The 23,190-nt window shown below is 42.5% G+C and overlaps 1 protein-coding gene across 1 annotated transcript in view; it reads right to left on the minus strand.

Annotated features, from left to right (window-relative positions):
• LOC126109473 (uncharacterized) overlaps positions 1-23,190 on the minus strand; it is a 341,108-nt gene that overhangs the window by 24,671 nt on the left and 293,247 nt on the right. Inside the window, exon 2 of the mRNA XM_049914501.1 lies at positions 2,329-2,445. Coding sequence (XP_049770458.1) covers positions 2,330-2,445 — 116 coding nt within the window. The 3' untranslated portion in view covers position 2,329. The remainder of the gene's footprint in view (positions 1-2,328; positions 2,446-23,190) is intronic.

Below are 23,190 nucleotides of genomic sequence, written 5' to 3' on the forward strand. Positions count from 1 at the left end.
ACCACGTGGCTGCTACGATAGCAGGTTTGAATCCTGCCTCGGTCATGGATGTTTGTGATGTCCGTAGGTTAGTTACGTTTAAGTAGTTCTAAGTTTATTGGATTAATAACATCTGAGCTCAAGTCCCATAGTGCTATGAGCCATTTGACCATTTTTTTCTGCACAACGAAATCACTATAGTATCTTACCGCTTTTCTGTGAACGAAGAAGACCCATGATGGCTTGCTGGATATACATTCATCTTCACATAGCGGACCTACTACTGTGCTCTTGGCGGAACACACCCTTGCTATATTGCAGGTGTGTACATTTATGCTTAATCTTAGGGGCCAGATAGACATTTGAAAAGAGGCAATATCGTTTTCTGCTGCAGAAGAGAGAGGGAAAATTGTGAAATCGGAAAGACGTCCTCTCCAGGGTTTGGAATCTTTTCAAACTTTATCAGACGCAATACAGAGCTGCGAGTTCTACCACCCAGTTGGTGTGACTGCACCATAATGGGACGAGGGCTGCTATGGTTTCAGTAATAGTCGGTTCCATCAGCCAACTTGATGGAGGTTTTGAGAGATTTCTCACATTGAATGATGCCCCTGGAGTCCAATTTCCAACCAACCCGAATAACATATTTTGAAATCCATGTTTTATTCAACTGTAGTTACGTCATCCTACATTAAAAATAGAAGTAATGCAATACATTCATTGAAGTTGTCAGAGGTGAAGTTTAGTAAGCGAGCAAATTGTCATAGAAGTCATCAAGGCTGAATAAGTGTTTTTTTTTTTTAAATTTATTCTCTGTTTATCCTCTTCGTGGAAGTTAAAAATAGCATTTTTTTTGTTCGTTACTAACCACTAACCAACAGGACTTTTTTTGTCGTTCTGAATTTTTGTATTTGAGATTTTTATTTTGAATTAGCCTAACATTAAGCAAGTGTAAAAAAAAAAATTATAGCTTTTTGCGTACTCTGTGTATAAAGTCAAGATGATACTATTTCAGACTGCTGAACATGAAAGGAAGTTTTCATATTCATGTGTCAAAGAACTGTATATGTTATTGAAGTATCCATATCTTTTAGGTATCAAAGTGATCGACCTTAGTACCTTTAAGTGAATAATTATGAATTGTGGAAGATACAACTAGTTTTGTATTTTTGCTGTCAAAATTTGTGTTTGGGGGCACGACGCATTTGCAAACTCAAAAGAACTAGCCTTATCAAAATTGTCAATTTGGAATTTTACTCCCTCTTGGATAAATTTATGTGGAGGCCCATGACTCGTCTGAGTTTGGCACAAACGAGGTAGTTGTAGAGAAAGGTTACTGGAGGTAGGAGAGAAGAACGTTGATAAGTGAAAGAGGAAAAACAGAAGGGAGTGAGAGCAATAAAACAGAGTGGACATAGGAAGAGGAGTAAAGAACAGGGACATGAGAGAGGGGATGATTGAGTGGAACAAAGGGAAGAGACTAATGTCACAAAAAAGAGAGAAACAACATTTCAAAATCCGATCAAAAAAGAAGAAGAAGAAGAAGAAGAAGAAGAAAGCTTGTGTTTCAGCCATAGACGAGAGGACGCTCTTGTAGAAGGTTATGATGAACTCAGACTAAACACAAGCAGTCAGTGGAACCACTGATCCAATTTCCTTGACCTGAGTTCTTAAGGCAATCTTGTTTCAATGTTCGCAAATGTGGTCGAGATGTACACACATAAAAGTGCAAATGTACGATAGACTCTGTAACGGTCAGGACCACCCCATCTGGCCTGGCTCCCCGTTCTAGAAACATAGAACACATGAAATTAGGTGATCACAGTCAGCAACAAGATTTTACAGAAAATCCTAGACAACCCACAACTCCTTATACACCGACCTAGCATCCACAAACAAACTTCGTCACCTTTGGAAGATCGACGAAGAACTGCAATGCTTCGACTCTATGAACTATGGACTGTAAGTGGACATACGAACAAATACTTGGTAGAGGACTAAAAAAAAAAAAATCGATGAAGTCGACCTCCTGAGGAAATTGTGGCGAACTTTGACCGTGTCACGACGCGTGTTGGCAAGGTATCAGCAACTGAGAAACAAATTGGGCCTGTGCGACAGTCCTGAGTGTGAGTTTTGTGTGAAAGGTATGGCTGCGATGGTCTCACGAAGGACATACATAGACTCCCCTGTCTCAAGAATATTTGTGATTTTGTACAGTATTATATATAAAGAATATTGTATCTCAGTATAGATTTCACAGAATATTTTAGTTAATAAAGTGTGTGATGAATGCCTTTGTAAATGGAGAACGAATAAATAAAGATGTCGGTATCAACTGCTGTGACTCACCTCACGGGTTGTCCAACAGCAACGGCGGGGGGCCAGACGTGGCGTTTTGGCCCGCACTGGACATCCCTGAGTCGTCCCTGCCTATGGCGCTCAAGTACTCCTCGTTCTCTTTGCGAACTGCAACACAGGAGCACAAGTAAATAGCATCAGTACGCTGTATGTAGTGGACGTAAGCAAACACTGCTAGAGAGCATATTTTTACAAGGCAAAAGTGCTATTAGGCCGCCTCAAAAGACACTACCTGCTGCCTTTGCGGGTGGAACATCAAAAATGAAACACTTTTACATTTGATAAAATTTTTATTTTTACATTTCAAGACGGATACAATTATCGAACATGGTATGCGAACTAGCACATGTTGTAATGACGAAGGTACGAGAGCACAAGTACATCTATACGCAGCAAACACCCTGAGATGCATGGCAGAGGATACGTCCCACCGTACTAGTTATTAGGGATATTTCCGACTCTATCTGCGGAAGAAGCACTTGCATAGTGACTGTTTAAATGCATCTGTGCGTGCTTTAGGTACTCTAATCTTGTCTTCACCATCTCTGTGGGAGGGGCACGCAGGCGGTCGTAATATATTCCTGGAGTCATCACTTTAAGCCAGTTCTTGAAACTCTGTAAATAGGATTTGTCGGGATAGTTTGATAGGTGTCACGTATAATTTTGGTATCTGTATCGCAGAAGTCTGAGCTGGGGGAGGGCGCAGTGTAGCAGACAGCGTTAAGCTCTGGTAGAGACAGGCAGTCACAGTTCAGCAGTGTTTGAGTAAGGATGCAGACATTGTTGTGTTACAAAGAGGAAGCAATGGCAACAATATGTTTCAATTTGTTCAATCAACACGTGAAGCAGCAAGTGTAATGTATGTCCAAGGTAGAGATAATAATGATGTTACTTTTTCTTTTACTATAATTGCCTCATCGAACAAAGTTAGTTATTGTACTGAAAGTTGCAAGATTTGCGAGATAGGAAGGAATATTGTTTGTATGTTAAGATGTTCATTAAATCAAAAATATGTCCTTAGCACTGTTTCACAGGATACAAAAAAAATTTGAGTGTGGTCATTTATGCGCATATTTCATTTTCTTACCAATCTTTGTCTTACAATTCTTTTTAATGGATCATACAACCTGGTATATTCGATAAACAGTTCCATCTTCAGTTAACGGAGAACTCATTGTACCTTTCGAGTGTCTCTGTGTGGGTACAATAATCTGCAGCTTTAGCACAGTGGCGCGCAAGACAGAGCAGTATTGCAATACGTTATCCAGATTTGCGCAGAATAGAGGTAAGGAGAAAAATTATGGTTTTTTTATTTATTCAATCAGGGCCAACTTATGTTATTCAGAGACAGTTTTCGTGATTCATTTTGCAAACCCAATTACTCTAGGTTTCATGTCAAAGTTATTCAGACAGTTTATACTGTTTAAAATTCTTGCAGTCAGATTACTAACGTTTACAATATGAAAGACTCCCTTTTCATTAGGACAATTAATTATTATTACAATGCAGCTTTGCCTTCTCATTGCGACAGTTGATTTATTATTACAGCTCAGAGCTTACAATCAGAAAAAGAACGTCAGTTGCTATATTTTTATTCATTCAGATAACTTTCAAGTTTATGCCTACCTGGAAGAGTCAGCCAGTTCAATTTCTTCAACACCTCTATGACGCTTTCCCACGAATCGAAGAAACCTGTGACCATTCGTGCTGTCCTTCTCTGTGTATGTTCAGTATCATCTGTTACAGGTCCCACACACTTAAGCAATATTCTAGAATAGGTCGTAGTACTAATTTATAAGCAACCTCCTTTGTAGACAGACTGCACTTCCCCGCCCTGCCCACGACTGGGTCTCTGTGATCGTTCCATTTCATATCGCCCCAAAGTGTTACACCCAGGCATTTGTATGAATTGGCAGATTCCATCAGTGTCTCACTGTTGTTATAGTCACAGGTTACTACGCTTTTTTCGTTTTGTGGAGAGCGCAGCTTTGATTTCTGAAGCTTTAAAGCAAGTTGACAATCTTTGCAACACTTTGAAATCTTTTCAACATCTGACTGAATATTTATGCACCTGCTCTCAGATACTACTTCATTATAGATAACTGCATCTTGTGCAAAAAGCCTGATTTTACTATTGATATTGTCTGCAACGTCATTAACATACAAAATGAACAGCAAGGGTCCCAACACATTTCCCTAGGACACACCCTAACTTACTTCAACGACTGACTATGACATCCAAGATAACATGCTGTCCTCACTACCAAAAATCCTAAGCCCAGTCACAAATTTCACTCGATCCCCCCACCTCCTAAATATGATCAAACTTTTGACAATAAGTTTAGGTGTGGTGCTGAGTCAAATGCTTTTCGGAAATCAAGAAATGCTGCATCTACCTGATTGCATCGATCCAAAGCTTTCTGTATGTCATGTGAGCAGTTGGATTTCACATGATCGATGTTTTCGAAATCCATGCTGGTTCGCACTGAGATGCATCACGATTTTGGAACGTGTTTTGTTTTTCCAAGAAAACGGTCTATTGGCACACGGTGGAACACAACTAGCTGTTCAACCACAAGTGCTGAGCACTACTGCAAGGGACTTTTAACTAATTCCGTATGTCTAGGTTTCCAGAAGGCTTTTGACGCCGTACCTCACAAGCGGCTTGCAGTGAGATTGCGCGCTTATGGAATATCGTGTCAGTCATGTGACTAGATTCGTCACTGTGGATCACTCCTACTACCCTTCTCGTAGAGGGGTGTGACCTGTGCCTTTTTCCAAGAACGGGGCACGGTTTTTTGTTCGAGGGATCTACGATAGATTGCAGTTACCTCCTTCCTCTAACACCACTGTACATTCAGTATAGAATCTGACAGTCATTCCATCGGGCCATGCAGCTTTGTTCAATTTTAACGATTTCAGCTGTTTCTCAACACCGTAGGCGCTAATAACTACTTCATCCATCTTTTCAGTGGTACGAGGATTAAGCTGGAGCAATTCTCCTGGATTTTTCTCTGAAAAGGAAAATTTTAAAACTTTGATGTTGGTCAGGGTAAAAGTGCGTCTGAACAAAGAGTACACCGAACTATGGGCCTCCGCAGCTGACGACCCGTGCATTTGCCAGTGTTAACACCGTGACATAGGCAACTACGACTGAAATGCCCACGTGACCATCGGCACTGGACGCATTGGCATAGCGTTGCACGGTCTGATTAGTCCCGATAGCGTTTTCTTCGTGCCAATGAAAGTGCACGAATCCTTCCTCATCCAGGGGGACAGCTCTTTGACACCCATACTGTGGTACGAAGACAAGCTCCATTATGCTCTGGGGAACATTCACGTGGGCGTCCACGGATCCAGTAGAGCTCGTGCAGGGCACCATGACGGCCAAGAAGCATCGTACACCCCTTCGTGACGGTCATGATTCCCAACAGCAGTGGCATTTTTCAACAAGATAACACTCCACGTCACAGGCCAGAAATATGGCGGAGTAGTTCGAGGAAAACAGTGTCGAGTTCCATTTGATGTGTTGAACCCCAACCAGATCTTAACCCAATCGAAAACATCTGACATGTGGTTGAACGTGGCGTCAGAGCTCATCGCGCCCTTCCCTGGAATTTGGTGACTTGGGCGTCAGGTGTGGTGCCAGCTCCCTGCAGCGACCTGCGAAGGCCTCACTGCTTCCAGCACACGATGCGTCGCCGCCTTTATCCGTGCCAAAGGTGGACATACCGGCTATTAGGTAGGTGAAGCATGCCTGCGTGTTTCTGGTATATGAATTCACAGACCAATCAATCTTGGAGTTCTGAAGATCCTCGGCATGGAGTAAAAAATAAGAATGTGTAGTGCAACACGAATTTTTGTCAGGGAACTAACAACTTGGGAAATGACGTATGGTTATTTCACGTACAGTGATGTGAGTGTACATACCGCCAATGCGCCTTTGACGCCATTACGGCAGGGTTTCTCCAATGGAAACTATCGTCGTCCATAGACCTCCTTTTACTTTTTTTGATTTTCAGCTGCTGTTCCCAGTCCTTTGCCGCCTGCCAGAATTGTAACCTCAACATCAGACCTTCAAGTTTTCTCCCCGATTTCTGATCCTCATTCTCCTTTGTTTCCGTTACAGATTGCTCAATATACAGACTCTAATGTTCTGAACTGTAAGAAAAGTAAAAAGTATGAATATCCAGGTCGTAATTATGGTCCAGTTTGACTCCTCAAAACTCTTGCATACCTATCCATCTAACAGACGTAATTTTTTCGCTTGGGACATCGCATGTAATCAGCAATGTGTCACGGGTATGTAAATCTACCTTGTTTCGTCTCATTATACTTATTGCCTCTTATATCCTTTTCCCACTTTCTTACACCTCTTATCTTAAGGAACTACACCGAGTGCGTGGATTCTGTAAATCGCTATATTTATCCTTAATCACGCCCATGGATACACCTCTATGCTATCCACTGCCGAATTCTCATCATACTCCTCGGCTCTCGTCTTAAATTTTATGAATGAAAGTTTATATGCCTTGTTTTAAGACGAAATAAGATTTATATAACTGGTTTGATTTTCCAAAATTTTTGAACACGTTCAAAGTGGATGCTGTTTTTGTTTCTCAGTACTGTACATATTACGAAGATCCAAAAATTGTGCAAACAATGCCTCTGGAATGTCGAAGTACAGCCCGTTGTTGGAGCGCTACATCGATAAAAATACATCGCTGATTCCTTGCGAGGAAATAAACGATCACTTATTCGAAAGTATAGGTTCTGCTTCGACTCAGGTTTTCAACAGCCAAGGTAAGGGGCAGTGATACAGATACATTTCAAAAGCGTTAAATTTTTTCTCTAGACATTGGCCAAGGGTCCAAGTTTCGCATCCATAGAGAGATGTGGAGAACACGTGGCAGCGAATCGTTTTCATTCTCAGTTGTTAACCAAGATCCGACCTTACGAATAGTTTTTTCATACTAACGAACAATCTATCTTGCTTTATTCTAGATCTGATCCCTTTCTTACAGGCACATTGCTCATACATCATAGTGCCCAAATTCTTCTAGGAGGAAACACCGAACAACTAATTTACATTTGTTGACGAGATCACCTGTATTCTTCTCTGAGAGAGGACTACCGTATTTTACGGACTATAAGACGCATATTTTTATTCGAAAAACTGCCTCCAAAATTCAGGTGCGTCTTATACTCGAAATGAATATAAAAATGTCCAGTGTTTGATTTAAAATTCCCACCAGTCTTAAAAATGGCCACATATTCGATGCCGCGGGAAACCTGGCAACATTAGACAAAACTCCTGTGACATTAGATGTGTCGAGTAACAGAAATTTTGCCATGAAAGGTATTAAAACAAGTGGACATGAAAAAAATGAACTACACTGCTGTCCATGCGGTACTAAACTTAATCCAATGACCACTTTCGAGCCCAAAACAATGCCAAAACTTTCTGAAATACTGCCAGGTGTTGATGCTGTTCACGTACATGACAATGGTTGGATGGACGAGGCTGGTATGAAATTGTGGACTGACTGAGTGTGTGAGAGAAGAGTGGTCTTCTTGTGCTAGATCACTTTAGCAGTCATTTGAAAAACTTTGAGACAGAGAAACACAGTGTTTGCTGTTATTGCGGGAGGACTTACTTCACAATTGCTATCTCTTGATGTCGCGATAACTATACCATTGAAAGAGGGTAGGAGAGATGGATGATGGATGAAACCTAACATGAATTCAGGCCGAAGGTAGCTTTAAAACGGCCTACATTAAATAAAGTGTGTCGGTGCATAAAACAGTCGTGGTCTAGAGTGACAGGAGGCATCACTGTTAAATCTTTTAGAAGTGCGGCGTAAGTTATGCTCTCGATGGCAGTTGAAACCGATTTCATATATGGTCAGGACGACAACGACGACGATGAAGAAGTAAGTTCAGATGACTATTTTCAGTGATTTTAAAGGTCAGTTCAGTTTCATAAACCAAACCTTTTTTTTTGTCAAGATTTGCAATCTAATAATAAAAATTGTAAAAATGTTCTTTTCTTAAAATTGCTTAAATATTAAGGTGTGTCTTATAGTCCGTAGGGTACAACTTGAAAGTGTTGTTAAACAGGTCAAACTGGTCCCTGCAGTGGACATTGTCTATTACGTACTTCATTTGTATAGCCATAGTGTCCGTAGTTGCTTTACAATTCTTGAGGATATTTTTCATCTGTCGTTGCAACTACAGAAATGTGTGATTTTCTTTCAGACGCGTTTCGCTTTATTGAGGTAAAGCTTCATCACTGTTGATGATTTTCGTTTGATTTCTCGCTTACATCGCGAAATGCCATCTGCTAGCAAATTGTCGTTTTTCTGCGTTAGAAAGTGATAGTTTTGGTCTAATATTTAGTTGTTGTGCAGCACTACGAATTTTTTTATGTTTTCACAACACATTTTTATGCACACCACCCACTGTATTCTGTTTGTTTTTGTACTGTGAAGTACAGAAACAAACAGAATACAATGGTATGCATAAAAGTTTGTTGTGAAAACATAAGAAATGCATAGTGGTGCAGAACAACTAAATATTAGACCAAAATTATCAGTATCTAACTTAGAATAAGGACGATGTGCTAGTATACGGCATTTTCCGATGTAAGCGAAAATCACCACCATTGTTGATGCTTTACCTCAATAAAGCGAAACGCGTCGGGTGAAAAAAATCACGCATTTATGTAGTTCCAATGACGGAACAAAATCACCCCCACGAATTTTCTATTATGTGTTGATGCGGAGGTAGATCATTTGCGGCGACAAGCGCCGTCTGCGAACCTAATATTGTTAATTATTTTTTCGTTTATAATTATATATGACAATGAGAAATACATGCTTGGACATAAATAAGGATGCCAGCCAAGCATGCCGATTGCGCTGTTGTATTTGCACAGGTGCCGTACGTGGTCGATGTCCCTAATTCGTTGCAAGTGTTAGCCGTGGTCACAACAGTGCATTATGACGTAGCTGACTGAATTCGAACGATGGCAAACTGTTGGTGCGTGCTTTTGTAACCATGCCAGCGGAAATGCCTGGCAGAGGGTTCATCGAATTACCTTCGCAATAATTGTCTATAATTCCAGTCCTAAACAGCGCGCGGAAGGAACGAACACCCGTATCTGTCCGTGCGAGCTCTGATTTCCCTCATTCTATTATGTTGATCGTTTCTCCCTGCGTAGGTCGGCGTCAACAAAATATTTTCGCATTCGGAGAAGAAAGTTGGTGAATGAAATTTCGTGAGAACATCCCGCCGCAACCAGGAACGCCATTATTGTAATGACGTCCGCCCTAAGTCCCGTACTCCATTAATCCTGTCCGGTAAGGATTCCAAACCGCGCAGCAGTATTCCAAAAGAGGGCGGACAAGCATACTGTAGGCAGTCTCTCTACTACACCTGTTGCATCTTCTAAGTTTTGTGCCAATAAAACGCAGTCTTTGGTTTGCCTTCCCCACAACATTTTCTGTGTGTTCTTTCCAATTTAATTGGTTCGAAATTGTGTTTCCTAGGTATTTTGTTGAATTTTAGGCCTTTAGATTTGATTGATTTATCGCATAACCGAAGTTTAACGGATTCCTTTTAGCACTCATGTGCATGACCTCGCAATTTTCATTATTTGCCAATTTTCGCACCACATAGATAATTTTTCTATATCGTTCTCCAATTTTTTTGTTTTTCTGAAGATTTTGCTAGGTAATAAACGACAGCATGAGTGCAAACAAGCTAAGACGGCTGCTCAGATTGTCTCCTAAATCGTTTATGTGGAAAAGGTACAGCCGGGGGCCCATAACACTTACCTTGGGGAATGCCAGAAATCACTTCTGTTTGATCGATGATTTTCCGTCAGTTACTATGAGCTGTGACGTCTCTGACAGTAGATCGCGAATCCAGTTGCATAACAAACGATATTCCATAAACACGCAATTTCACTACAAGCCGCTTGTGACGTACGGCGTCAAAAGCCTACTTGGAAATCTAGAACTACGGAATCAGTTTGAAATCCTTTACAATAGTGCTCAGCACTTGGTGTGGTTGAAGAGCTGGTTGTGTTTCATAAGAAAAATGTCTAAATCCGTGTTGACAATGTGCCAATCGACCCTTTTCTGGGAGGTAATTCATGTTGTTCGAACACAATACACATTCGAAAATGCTGCTGCATATCGACGTTAATACAAGGACCTGTAATTTAGTGCACTACTCCTACTGCCTTTCTTTAGTATTGATCTGACCTGTGCAACTTTCCAGTCTTTGAGTACAGACATTACATCGAGAGAGTGGTTGTATGTGATTGGTAAGTATGGAACTATTATATTAGCATACTCTGAAAGGAACGTGAGTGGAACACAATTTGCTTCGCTAAACCGAGGATATCTGATGTTAAGTTACTTACATAGGCAGCTGTTCTCGATTCGAATACTGGAGTATTTACTTCGTCTTCTTTGGTGAACGAATTTGGGAAGGATGTGTTTAGTAACCCTACTTTAACAGCACTGTCATCGATTGTATTTCCATTGATAGTGCGCAGAGAAGGCACTGATTCTGTCTTACAGCTAGCATACTTTACATACGAGGAGAATCTCTTTGGCTTTTCTGAGAGGTTTCGAGACGAAGTTTCATTATGGGAACTATTGTAAGCATCTCGCATAATGACGATAAATAAGAGGACTATAGCCACGAAAGCCACTGCAGAACTGAATGTCGCACTTGCGAACACCATCAGCATCAAAACAACACGAAGGGCGGTCCAGAAACAATGAATAACAGGGCGGGATGGAATTCCAAAACCACTTACCCATGAAGCGCAAAAGGAAATCGTGGCACATAGTTTCAAATGGCTCTGAGCGCTATGGGACTTAGGTTTACGTTCTAGGGGACTGATGACCTCAGAAGCTAACTAACCTAAGGACATCACACACATCCATGCCCGAGGCAGGATTCGAACCTGCGACCATAGCGGTCGCGCGGTTCCAGACTGTAGCGCCTAGAACCGATGGGACACTCTGACCGGCTAGGCACATAGGTCATAAAAGCTGAACTATGAAGTAACGGGGAAAAAGTCCTCGGGTCGAATGAATCTCGTTTACACTGTTCCCAACCTCCGGCCTACTTTACATCCAAAGAGTGAAACATGGAGGGGTTCAGTGACGATTTGGGGCGCCGTAGGTCGCGTTCCTGCTAAAGTTCATACACACATCAAAAAAAGTTTTGCATCACCTCATGTACCAGAACTCCTGAAGATAGACGTTGACTGCGGATATTGTATCAGAGACACAGTCTCTCTGATTGTTCAGAGATGTCACTAAACCCGCCCAAAGATGTAAACAGCCACGCATGAGCAGCGTCTAGTAGAAGGATGGGGTCCGACAGCCGATCAGTTCCAGTCATTCCACCAGGAAGGAGGTACACGGCTAGAGTTGTCTGTAGTTCAACCGTGCCTAGACGGTCAATACTCTGACAGCAACGCCACCGTGTTCAATAATGCTTTTCGTGCAGCCTCAGGACGTCGTGTTACGACTCAAATTGTGCGCAATAGGCTGCACGATGCGCCACTTCACTCCCGACGCCCATCTTTGCAAACACGACATTGTAAGTGTGTACGGGTTGCACGCTGCTGTGCGGTACTTAACACGCGCTCGCCAGCTGACAGTTTGCTCGGTCAGTACACGTGTGTCCAGCTGCAGTGCGACGCAGGAAGTCAGCCTCTGGCCGCAGCGCGCCGAACTAACTAGCGCCAGCTCGGGCGCGAATGTGTCTCTTTCATTAGCTCACAGTGGAGCCTTTCGATACGACCATAATTAGGATGTCAGACACAGTGATAATGGGTGCGCGTAGCGAGCGTGTTTTATTATCAGCCTTTGTTTAAACTTACTTCTCGTGTTCACGTCTTTGCCGTACCTCGAGGACCCACAGCTTACAAATATTTCGTCTAATTATTATCCGGGGCAACAACACCCTTATAGAAGTGGAGTCAGAAGTGGGATAATTATGGAAAAATCCACAGTCCTGAAGAGGTGCAGCACAACGTGAACTTAGAGCAGCAGCACGAACATTTTCCGACTACGCGGGGACACCCAACGCTGGAATTCAGGTTGCTCTATTCCAGTTTGGCTAGAATACCAAAGGCAGTGACGGATTTTTATTTTACATTTGATTGACTCACTGGCGTTAAATTACACGAAATGTCGCAATCCAGTCACAGTAACGTTGCCGATCTACAACCTGTTATTAATGAACTGCAAGAAGAGATTCGGCAGTTAAAAGCAGAAAGAAGCGAGTGTAACATTGCGAAAGACTTGTCAAATGATAGTTCGTGCAGTACAGGTACAACTAAAGTAAATAATTTTTCATTATTGCCGTTAGTACCAGTGTTTAGTGGGGAACCCGAAAATGATGTGAAGGTATTTCTTCGTAAACTTGAAGGTGCCGCCCTGTTAGGATCGTGGTCAGATTCCGATAAGCTAGTGGTTGTCAAATTAAGAATTCGAGGAGCAGCACAAGATTTATTTAGCGCGGAGTGTACTTGCGAGAAAACAGAAGATTACAATGAGTTTAGAACGGTTGTTGTTCAGAGATTTAAACGTAAAAACGCGATAAGATTTTACAGAGAGCAGCTTCACAGTTTCCGAATGCGACGAGACGAATCTGTCGAGCAGTTTGCCGACAGAATTCGAAACATCATCGCTCAAACATACGAGTTACTAGATAATGAAAATGAACATCGCATTCAGTTGTTGGAGGCCGGCCAGAGAGCACTCACTAAAGCTATACAGGTCTCTGCTGCCAAGTCATCATCACTTGTCATCGATGAAGGGTGAAAAACTAAGGAAAGAGTATTCACTTTCTTTTGCCTGATGGCGGATTTAGGGAGTGGGGATGCATGACAGAAGCGCATTCTAACGCAACTTTCGTAAAAATAAACGTACGTTTATACCGTAACAGCGTTGCTTACGTTGATTAGGACTCTATAATCATACTGATATACTAAAAAGGACAACCAAATCAGCATCCACTGCAACGTGGATAGTAGCACGAGAAGATTTGTTTCTACTTTTTAGACATTACTGCAGACTCTAGAAAATTCGAAGGTCAGGAGACCGTTACAATCGAGTTTGCACAATTCGAAGTTCAAAGGATCTAAGAAAAAGTTCGAATAATTAATTCTATTTAACTCGACTTTATTCTAGATGAAATCAGCAAAAATCGAAATAAAATTTTGATTTTGTTTTACTATTGCATTACCAGTTTTCTTACATGTTATTTGCTTTTGTATTTGAAACGGAAGGCACACACAAATGTTCGGAAATACATAAATTCACCTTCATTCATTTTTCAATGCTGAACAAACTGTTACGAATGGATGCATTTTGTGAACTAAATTTCTTATAAACTACCTTATGTCTTTGGAGTTAGCGTGTCACTCCTTATTTGTATCTGAGACTTCGGTTCCCAGACTAACCGTTAATGATTTAGCGTTCCGTTAAGCTATAACCTCCGACAAATACCCTTTGTACCCTGTATTGAGTAAGGCAATTCCATAAGCTTTCAGCAAGAGGCGGGGACTCGCCTCGCCCGGTCTGCTTGCTCCCGCCTTTTGATACTTATCAGCAACATTATCTTTCCGCTCGATGATCGTTTGCAGCATGGATGGTGGAATCCCGAAACAATTCGTTACCTGCTACTTCTCGTTGCATTCCACAGCGTGGAAACTCGTTTCTGTTTTACGAAAGTAGAAAACTTCCCGGAAGTTATTCTAACGTGAAAACGTCTACTTTCTTCTTGGTCGAAGTTTCTTGTGTGACAAAGTGGCGTCAGATTTGAATCACTAATAACTACGAGACCGACAGTGCGCAAACAAAGGTTAAGTCCACGCCGTCTGTACGTGGTTGTCGCTTATTGCCTGTGTTGTCATCCTACCAGTGTAGGCATATGCGCGTCATTGTTACAAATCTTTTTTTTTTTTAACGTCCCGTCGACAACGAGGTCATTAGAGACGGAGCGCAAGCTCGGGTTAGGGAAGGATGGGGAAGGAAATCGGCCGTGCCCTTTCAAAGGAACCATCCCGGCATTTGCCTGAAACGATTTAGGGAAATCACGGAAAACCTAAATCAGGATGGCTGGAGACGGGATTGAACCGTCGTCCTCCCGAATGCGAGTCCAGTGTGCTAACCACTTGTTACAAATCATTTTTGTGTAAAGTTATGAACTGGTATAGCTGTAATCTAGGATACTGATTTGGGTGTCATTGCGATGAACAGCTTCAGGAGCGCCGGAATAGAAAATAAAAATATTCGCCGGAATATAAGCGAAAATCTATATTGAGTTTAAACCTATGACACAAAGGAGGAGTTCGTCTCACGGGACTTGTAAATATGCTCTAAATTACAGAAAACGCGAGAAAAGCCCTCCCAGAAGCCTAAAAAGTGCAGCGCTGAGCGAATGCGACAGCTCCCGCAGAGTCGGAAAAAAAGGAGGAAACGGCGCGACGCGATAACGTAGTCAAAGGCTATATCGTACACCGGCCACTGAAGGTCCAAAATTGTGAGTAACCGTGTGACCACTGTATTAAAGATATTGATAATTAAATTACATATTAATATGAAACACATGTTACGATTTTATCCCAACGTTTTCACAAAAAATCTACGGCGCAGACCTGAACTGCACACACAGGCATTTATTTGCAACTGATTAATATGCTGTGGTATTTCGTGCATTGTTAAAAACAGATGCCTGTCACAAGGTGCTCAATGACGGTATAATTACCTGAACAACTGATGAAACGAATAGAATTATCCGGTGTAAGCTAGGCGTTGACTTCTAATTATAGAATGTCTGCGGGTCGTTCTGCTATGACAGTCGCCTCGATTAGTGACGAAGTTTCTTCGGTTTTCTCGAGGCATTTGGGAACAGGTTAAACAAACGATTAACAAGTGTCGACTGCATACAGTCGCAAAGGCTGATTTCAAATGTCTGATAACTGTAAAGCAACTACAGCCACGCAATAAAACGGGACAGCTAGCAATCGGAGGTAAACACTTCCCCCCTCACGGCGTTCAAATGTCGCCGGCCAGAGTCCGCCACTCAGCGTCCGATGTAAACACAGCCGACAACAGGCAGTGCTGTACTGCGACACGACTACCAGATCGAGTTCGGAGCAGGAAACGGCCGGGGTCCCCGGTGGTCTAGTGGTAAGGGGTCTGGAACGTTCCAGCGCCTCGGCTGGGGCTATTCGCCCCAGCCGGGCCGGGGTTCTATCCCCGGCCGGCGCTGGAATTTTCAGACTATCGAACACTAGCCTCCACCTCTGCCCTGGCATGTGGCGCATGCCGGGCACCCCCGTGGGGTCCGTGCTTCGGATCCCACGTGGAGCTCACTCCCACACTACAAACTAAACCTGATTATGCTGCTGCAAACACTTATTTTAAATTTTAATACGCACACTTTCTTCACCAGACCAGATCTACATATATTTTCAGGGTACATTCTACATAATATATCTCACTGTCAAAAGAAACTGCATAGTATCATAAACATTTGTAGGATTACAACAATGAAATAAAATCCTTACTAAAAAAACTAATACGTTTTATTTTCGTTTTTGTGCTAAATGCTGCTAAGATAAATACCAAAACAGCTTCTGTTTTTCTTGTAGTTAACAATCAGTAATTAGAAAAATAAGTTTGACTTCAATACTGATACATTTATAACATATTTACTTAGCACATTCTCAGTGCTAAAACAGGATCAATTATTTCTATGTCAAAAGAAATGCAAAACATTATATCAAGACCATCGCACAATCGAACAGCGGAAAAAAAAAAATTCAGGTGTCTCACTCTGCCTTTTCTTTTTAGTATCCTGATTGATTATATGATAATAAATAAATTCTGTAACAGAAATCGTTTCGTAGCAGTTCACACTCAATGCCTTATATAAATGTATATTGTCACTAATTGTATTTTCAAAACAAACACCGACTTTTTTTCTTCAAATTATTCAAGCGTCAAAGTGAGATTATGATAGGACACAGGTCACTAATGAGATAAACTCTTTCTTTGCATGAAAGAGGATAATTCTCCTGGTTTTATGTGAGCTGAATGCTAAAATAAACCGATGACATTTAACATTTAAAAAACGAATTTCTGGACGACTTTACTGACAGGTCTACATGTTTCATATAATATTTCTGGTGGTAGTTACATGACAACCACTCAGGCTCAGCTTTATATGAAAGTTTCTTGCAGGTCAGAAAAGAAATCATATTACTACCTCTACAGATTCAGTTGGTCTATTATTGTCGTACTATTGTATCATTGACGTTGAATTGCAAGAGAGAGACTGCTACTATGGCTGTTTTCTTTTGCTAATAAATTCCGTGCCATATCTCCATTCCAAATGCTAGAAGGCGTGGATAAAACTTTTAGCAATACTATTTTCCTATTCATCACATCGCTGCTAGGTGTCGCTAGTCCCTCACACAGTCAGTCGTCTATAGCGCAGGGCTTCGCTACCAGAGGGCTGTACCGGAACTCGCGGCGACTCACTCTGCCGGGATTTGCTGCTTCACTCCTGAAGGTCTACGCCAGCTGAAATAACCGCTAAATCCTCACACTAAACGAGAGACGTAATAGCACCAAAACCAAATAAGGCAAATCGTGGTCAGTGCGAATACTGCCAAACCACCACTATGATAACTCCTAGCTGAAAATACTGATACAAACTATTTACAGAGGAATGGAGCACCTTACAGAAGCTGATCTAGAGGAAAATCAATTTGGAGGGAACAGAACCCATATTGGCTCAAATGGCTCTGAGCACTATGGGACTCAACTGCTGAGGTCATTAGTCCCCTAGAACTTAGAACTAGTTAAACCTAACTAACCTAAGGACATCACAAACATCCATGCCTGAGGCAGGATTCGAACCTGCGACCGTAGCGGTCTTGCGGTTCCAGACTGCAGCGCCTTTAACCGCACGGCCACTTCGGCCGGCGAACCCATATTTATAACATCTTTATATACAGAAAAATCTTTTGACAATGTTGACAAGAATATTCAGTTTGAATTTAAGATGCTACCAGGAAAAAAATACAGCGAGCGAAACATTACTTAGAACTCCACCAGAAATGAGACAGCAGCTGTACGAGTTGAAGGACATAAAAGAAAGAAAATACGTGAGAAGTGAGTGAGACAGCGTTCTAGTCCATTCCCTGATGTTATTCATTCTATATACAGGGTGTTTCACAAGCCACGCTCCACACTAATCGGGGCTGTACAGGGGACTTAACTGATCAAGTTTTACATAGGAATCTACTTTTGAAAACGTCATCTAGCGACGCTACAAGTTATAGGCACCGGCGCCTACAAAAATAGAGGGATCCCACTAAGATGTTACAAACTTTCTAAGATGATGCAGATGGATAAAGGTATAAATTTGAGATTATGTCCTTGTACCAGAAAACTATAACAGAAAACCTTTCTGTTATCTCTGACAGTATGTACCGTTATCGTTGTGGATAAGATGTAGGACAGGAAACTTTCAGAGGCGGTGGTATGGAACGAAAGATGAAAACAATGTGCAGTACACATAGGCTCTAAAATGCATACATCATGAACCATGAGCACTTGTTCATCTTCGATAGCGTGAAACCCATCTCCACTATTGAACAAGTGCTTATAGCTCCAGAAGCATGCAGTTTAGAGTCCATGTTTACTGCACATTTTTTCTTGTTTTGGTCTATACTGCCGTCTCTGAAAGTTGCCTACCCTACAATCCTAGCAACAACAGTACCAGTACTTGTACTCCACTGTCAGAGGTAGGATAACGATTTTCACTTACAACTTTCGACACGTTTGTTACTGGTACAGGGGCCCTTACCTCAAATCGATACATTTGTCTGTTTACATAATCCTAGAAAGTTTGTAACACAACCACGGATCATCCTGTATATACATACATTTACCGGAGGTAGCGCCTGTACCTTTGATGCTCCACGGCGTCCTTGGGTGACGTTTCAGGCATCAGTTTCCAAGTAAAACTGCAAGCTCTAGAAATGTGTAACATGAATTGTGAAACACCTTGTATAAAGACAGCAACATATAAAAAGGACGAGGAATTCGGGAAATTAATCAAAGGTGAAGAAGAAGAAATAAAAGTTGATCCCTAATTGGACTCTCACGTTGCAGTGGAGTGTGCACTGATTTGAAATTTCCTGGCATTTATTCGCCATGAAGAGGATCGCTGACAAGATGGTCGAAATGTCGGTATTTTCGTTTTTCGGTGTTTTATAACGACATGGCCTAGTACCCAAAATGATTTTCTTCAAGTTCTTTGTAGGAACTATATCGCTTCTCTCCGATATTTTGAGAATGATACAAATATTTTTTCCTAAAACCTAGCAACTGAAATAGTGCTTGAAATGATATAAATGGTACTTATGCTTTATGGTATGGAGACAGAAACGGTACTTGGCTTTTATGATAACAATATACAGGAAAACTCAGTAATGTTTCTGCAAAGAGCCATAACACCGAAATCCTGAAACATAGGTGGATATTTCGAGTGTGGTACGATACCAGCTGTACAGTTTACTGGACAGATACAGAACTTTCCTAAATTCTAGCAGTTTTAGAGGGAACTAAGCGACAATATTTTAAATTGGAACCCACGTACGGAAACGTATACTTTCCGTGCTACAGCCGTTTGAATACATGCTTGCTAGGTGGGTATGCAACAGGGTAGCCATTGTGGGTGGTGCAGGGGTTGGGGGGAGGTGCTTACGTCGGGTGTCATTTACCGTCTGTCCCACCACTCTGACAGGGCTCGTGCGTCACTCATGTGTCTGTCAGTATTAGAGCAACATTGCGGAGTGCACTTTTGCCGAATACACCGACATGATCCTTCTGTATGGGAAGCTCGTCGCCTTTATCAAGCTCGTTCTCCGCAGCGTCCGACTTCATGGCATACGCTTTTCGCCACAACTGCGCAACGTCTTTGAGAAAATGGAGCGTTCACCGTCAGCAGGGGTGACTGTAATGCTTCAAAGAGACGCAGCCGCAGCGCATCCGAGTTGGAGAAGGCCGTATTGTAAAGAACAGTGTTTCTGAAAACTTATTAAGTTTCCTTTTAATGAGTGGAATTGTGGAACTATTGATGTACTCGGTCACACCTAATAACTTACTTGTACAAGTGGTCGCGTTAGCAACATGTTTTCAAATGGGTGTAGCGAGGAAACGGTGCGTTACCGCAGACGGGTTCCAATTCAGAATACGAGAATTACGTACTCAGTCGCCCTCTACACTACAAGTCTCTAACGGGAATTTCGGAACATCCTGCATGTTTACGGTATATTGTACAGTTTTTGTCCCACCATAATTGAAATCTGCGAATGCATTTCATAATTTCTGAGAGCTCATCAGGCGCGACTACGGTGTCCGCAGTATAAAACCCAGGGGGCGTCTTGGCTACGGCGGCTCTGACGTCCACGAGAACAACTGTAGGTAGAGAGCGCAACACAGCTACTTTGATGGACAATTTCCTCTAATGCTGCCAGATGTCTACTTTCAGAGGTATCTTGACCCGCCCCGCACCAGCCTTAAGCGGAAAGCCAAATATCCCAACTTCTGGCCACTGCTAACATTCTGAAATATACTGTCCGATCAAAAGTATCCAGACACCTAGTAGTGGACTTCAATATGCGGTATGCCCACCTTTTGTCTTTACGAGGGGCTAAACTCTGCTGGGAACGCTTTCAGTGTCGACGATATTTTACGCACCACACATGGTGAGAGTTTCATCTGTGTGTACGTACCAGACAATACACTGGCGAGCAAGATCGCCGCCTCTCTCCCCAATTTTGGAGCAATATGGGCAGCCCCTTCCAACCACGTCGGGATTTTGACGACGTAAAGAATCAATTGAACTGAATATGGTACGACATCCGTCAGGAGGACATCCACCAACTTTATCAATCGAGATCAAGCCGAATAGCTGCTTGCTTAAGGGCCAGAGGTGGACCAACGCGTTATGACTTTCTCCTGAATGAATCGCCCAATTTTCCTGCAATTGTTATCATTTGTTTGCCTCTACACGTACATCACATCTACCGATTTCCTTCACACTGGGGTAATTTCTTGGTGGTACGGTTTAGAGTGTAAATATACAGGGTGTATCAGAAAGAATCAACCGATTTTTTAAAAAAAGTAACTATTACGTTATTCGATATATGTGCGTGAATAGTGTACTGCTGGAAAGAGCAAACCCTCGGGCTTTACATGGTTACCGCTTGGCAGCTGAACTGCCCGGCCATTTCAGTCCTAGTAAAACTGGTGTCGCGACGTCAGAAAGAGTTTTGTGTTCTGCATTTTGCGCAGTACTAAGTGTTCGGCGTGACTTTGGTACAAGGTACGGTGCGGATCCTCCTACAGCACAGAGCATTAGACGATGGCATCAACGATTAAGAGAAACAGAATGTTTGCGGAAAGGCGAATCGCCGGGCCGTCCCGGAGTGCCTGACACAGACGTCGAACGCATCCGCCACAGTTTCACGAGGGGTCCGCAGATATCCGTTCGCCGTGCAGCTCTACAGCTCAGCACGTCCCCGATGTCCGTCTGGCGTCTCTGCGTCGACGTTTATGCATCAAATAATATTAAATTCAGCTACTGCGAGCTCTTCATGAAGGTGATAACATCGTGTGAAGTTCCGTAATTTCACTCTCGGCAAGGTGGAGGATGGCTGTTTTCTCCCACAGTTAGTGTTTAGTGGCGAGGCCACATTCCATTTATACGGAAAGGTGAACTGTCATAATGTGACAATATGAGGTACGCGACAACCGCATGAAGCTGTACAACATAAAATAGACCCTCCTAAATTTAATGTGTTTTTTGCAGTTTAACGGGAACAGGTGTAAGAATCATTTTTCTTTGCCGGAAACACTGTTATAGGAAGAATATATCTCGATATGCTTGAAAACTTTCTTTTCCCACAGTTTGATTCGAACGACTTCATTTACCAATGGGAATGGGGCACCGCGACAGTGGCATCTGGAAGCGCGGGAATTTTTAAATCAAACGATTACTGAACGATGGATCGGTCACACTGGACTAAATGACTCAGCCTTAGATTACTGGACTCCAAGGTCACCGTACCCGACTATATGTGATTATATATGTGTGGTTTTGTAACAGACTCTTTATGTACCTACGTTACCAACATCAATAAATGAACTGAGACATTGCATAACAGCACCTGTGGAAACTGTAACTCAAGACATGTTTCCTGCAGTGTTGTTACAATTTGAACACCGCATTGACACATTCCGTGCATCTCAAGGATGCATATTGAACACCAATGAAAAGGATGAAAAAAAACTATTTCAGTTTCCGTTCATCAAAAAACAAAATTCATGGTATATGTTTCTTAGTTTCAGAAATACAGACGGCCCAGATCGGATGATTGTTTTTGATACACCCGGTATAGATAACGCAGTTCAAAACCTCCCAATAATTAGGCCACTACCAAGATGGGAGATAACAAGTACTCACACATGCGTCTTTGGATCTGATGGATAAAATGTAGTAGCACAATGCCGTAACATGAAGGATGTGAGTCATTTGGTACGCACGCTTTCTGTTGCTAGTAGATGGTGGGCTGAAGTAGTAAAGTCAGCGGCATAGGTCGTGTTTGAGTCAGTTGCGGTGTGTACTGTCTCAAAGTTGGAGAGGCTAGCTCAAGTGCCTTAATAGTATGTTTGGGGAACACGAAAAACGTGCTCGGGTCAAGAATGAAATGGCACGTGGTCGGAGCGCGCAACAATCTTTCCTTCCGGCGCTGCATTCCACCAACTTTCACAACAATGCACGACGCTAAACGACGAGCCCTGTGTAGGAGCTCCGCGTATGTGGCAGCGGGACATACTGCAACATCACCGTATTCATCCTGTAGAGTCCCCCCAAATATGACCTGATCGCCCAAATGAACGAAGTATTTCGTGGCACGCGTTACAGCAAATGATAAGACAGCCTATGGCGGTCCTAGCGAGACATCATCACAGATGGATGCACTGACAGTGTATGACATCTTTCATGTGGGTGTGGAAAGTGATCGAGACGCGAGACGGAAATGTAATAAAGTGAATTTTAGTCAATGAAGTCTCGCACGAATTATAACCGAACTGCCAGTACTTTTCATCCACCCCATGTATATTACCATACCCGTTTAAATTTACTCATAAAAATTTGTCAGTAGTCTTGTATCATTCATCCTAGAGCTTTCAGAACCACGTACATACACTGCGAGCTATGTTACACGTGCATCTAAGGGTGGATATGGTCTCCAAGGATAGGTACGTTCTAGGGTTGATCCATTGTGCCTTTCAGAATAACGAGATCGCCCAGGGAGTGCCGCGAAAACATTGCTCACACCATAACGCTCCCTCAGGGTTGCAGGGCGTTTGCTTTCAGACGTTACACGCCAATGGAAATCTGTCCGATGGAGCATAAAATGTGATTAATATGGAGAGGCCACCTGTAGCACTCAGTGGACTTTAAGTTGTGGTACCGGCGTGCAAATGCAAGCTTTCAACGCCAATGAAGAGCAGTCAGCATGGGTGCAGGAACCAGGTGCCTACTGCGGAAGCCCATACGTTGTTGAGGAATCATTGGTGACAGCCCTTGGTTCGCCTGGGCAGTCAGCTGCACAAAAGTTGCACATCTATTCGCCAGCACACATATCTGCAGCTATCGCTCACCTGTGTCCCCTACTGCCCGTAGTCCAACACACTTGCCTCGGAGCCGGACTTGAACACCGAGATT

This window comes from Schistocerca cancellata, chromosome 12, assembly GCF_023864275.1.
Source record: "Schistocerca cancellata isolate TAMUIC-IGC-003103 chromosome 12, iqSchCanc2.1, whole genome shotgun sequence".
Classification (NCBI taxonomy): domain Eukaryota; kingdom Metazoa; phylum Arthropoda; class Insecta; order Orthoptera; family Acrididae; genus Schistocerca; species Schistocerca cancellata.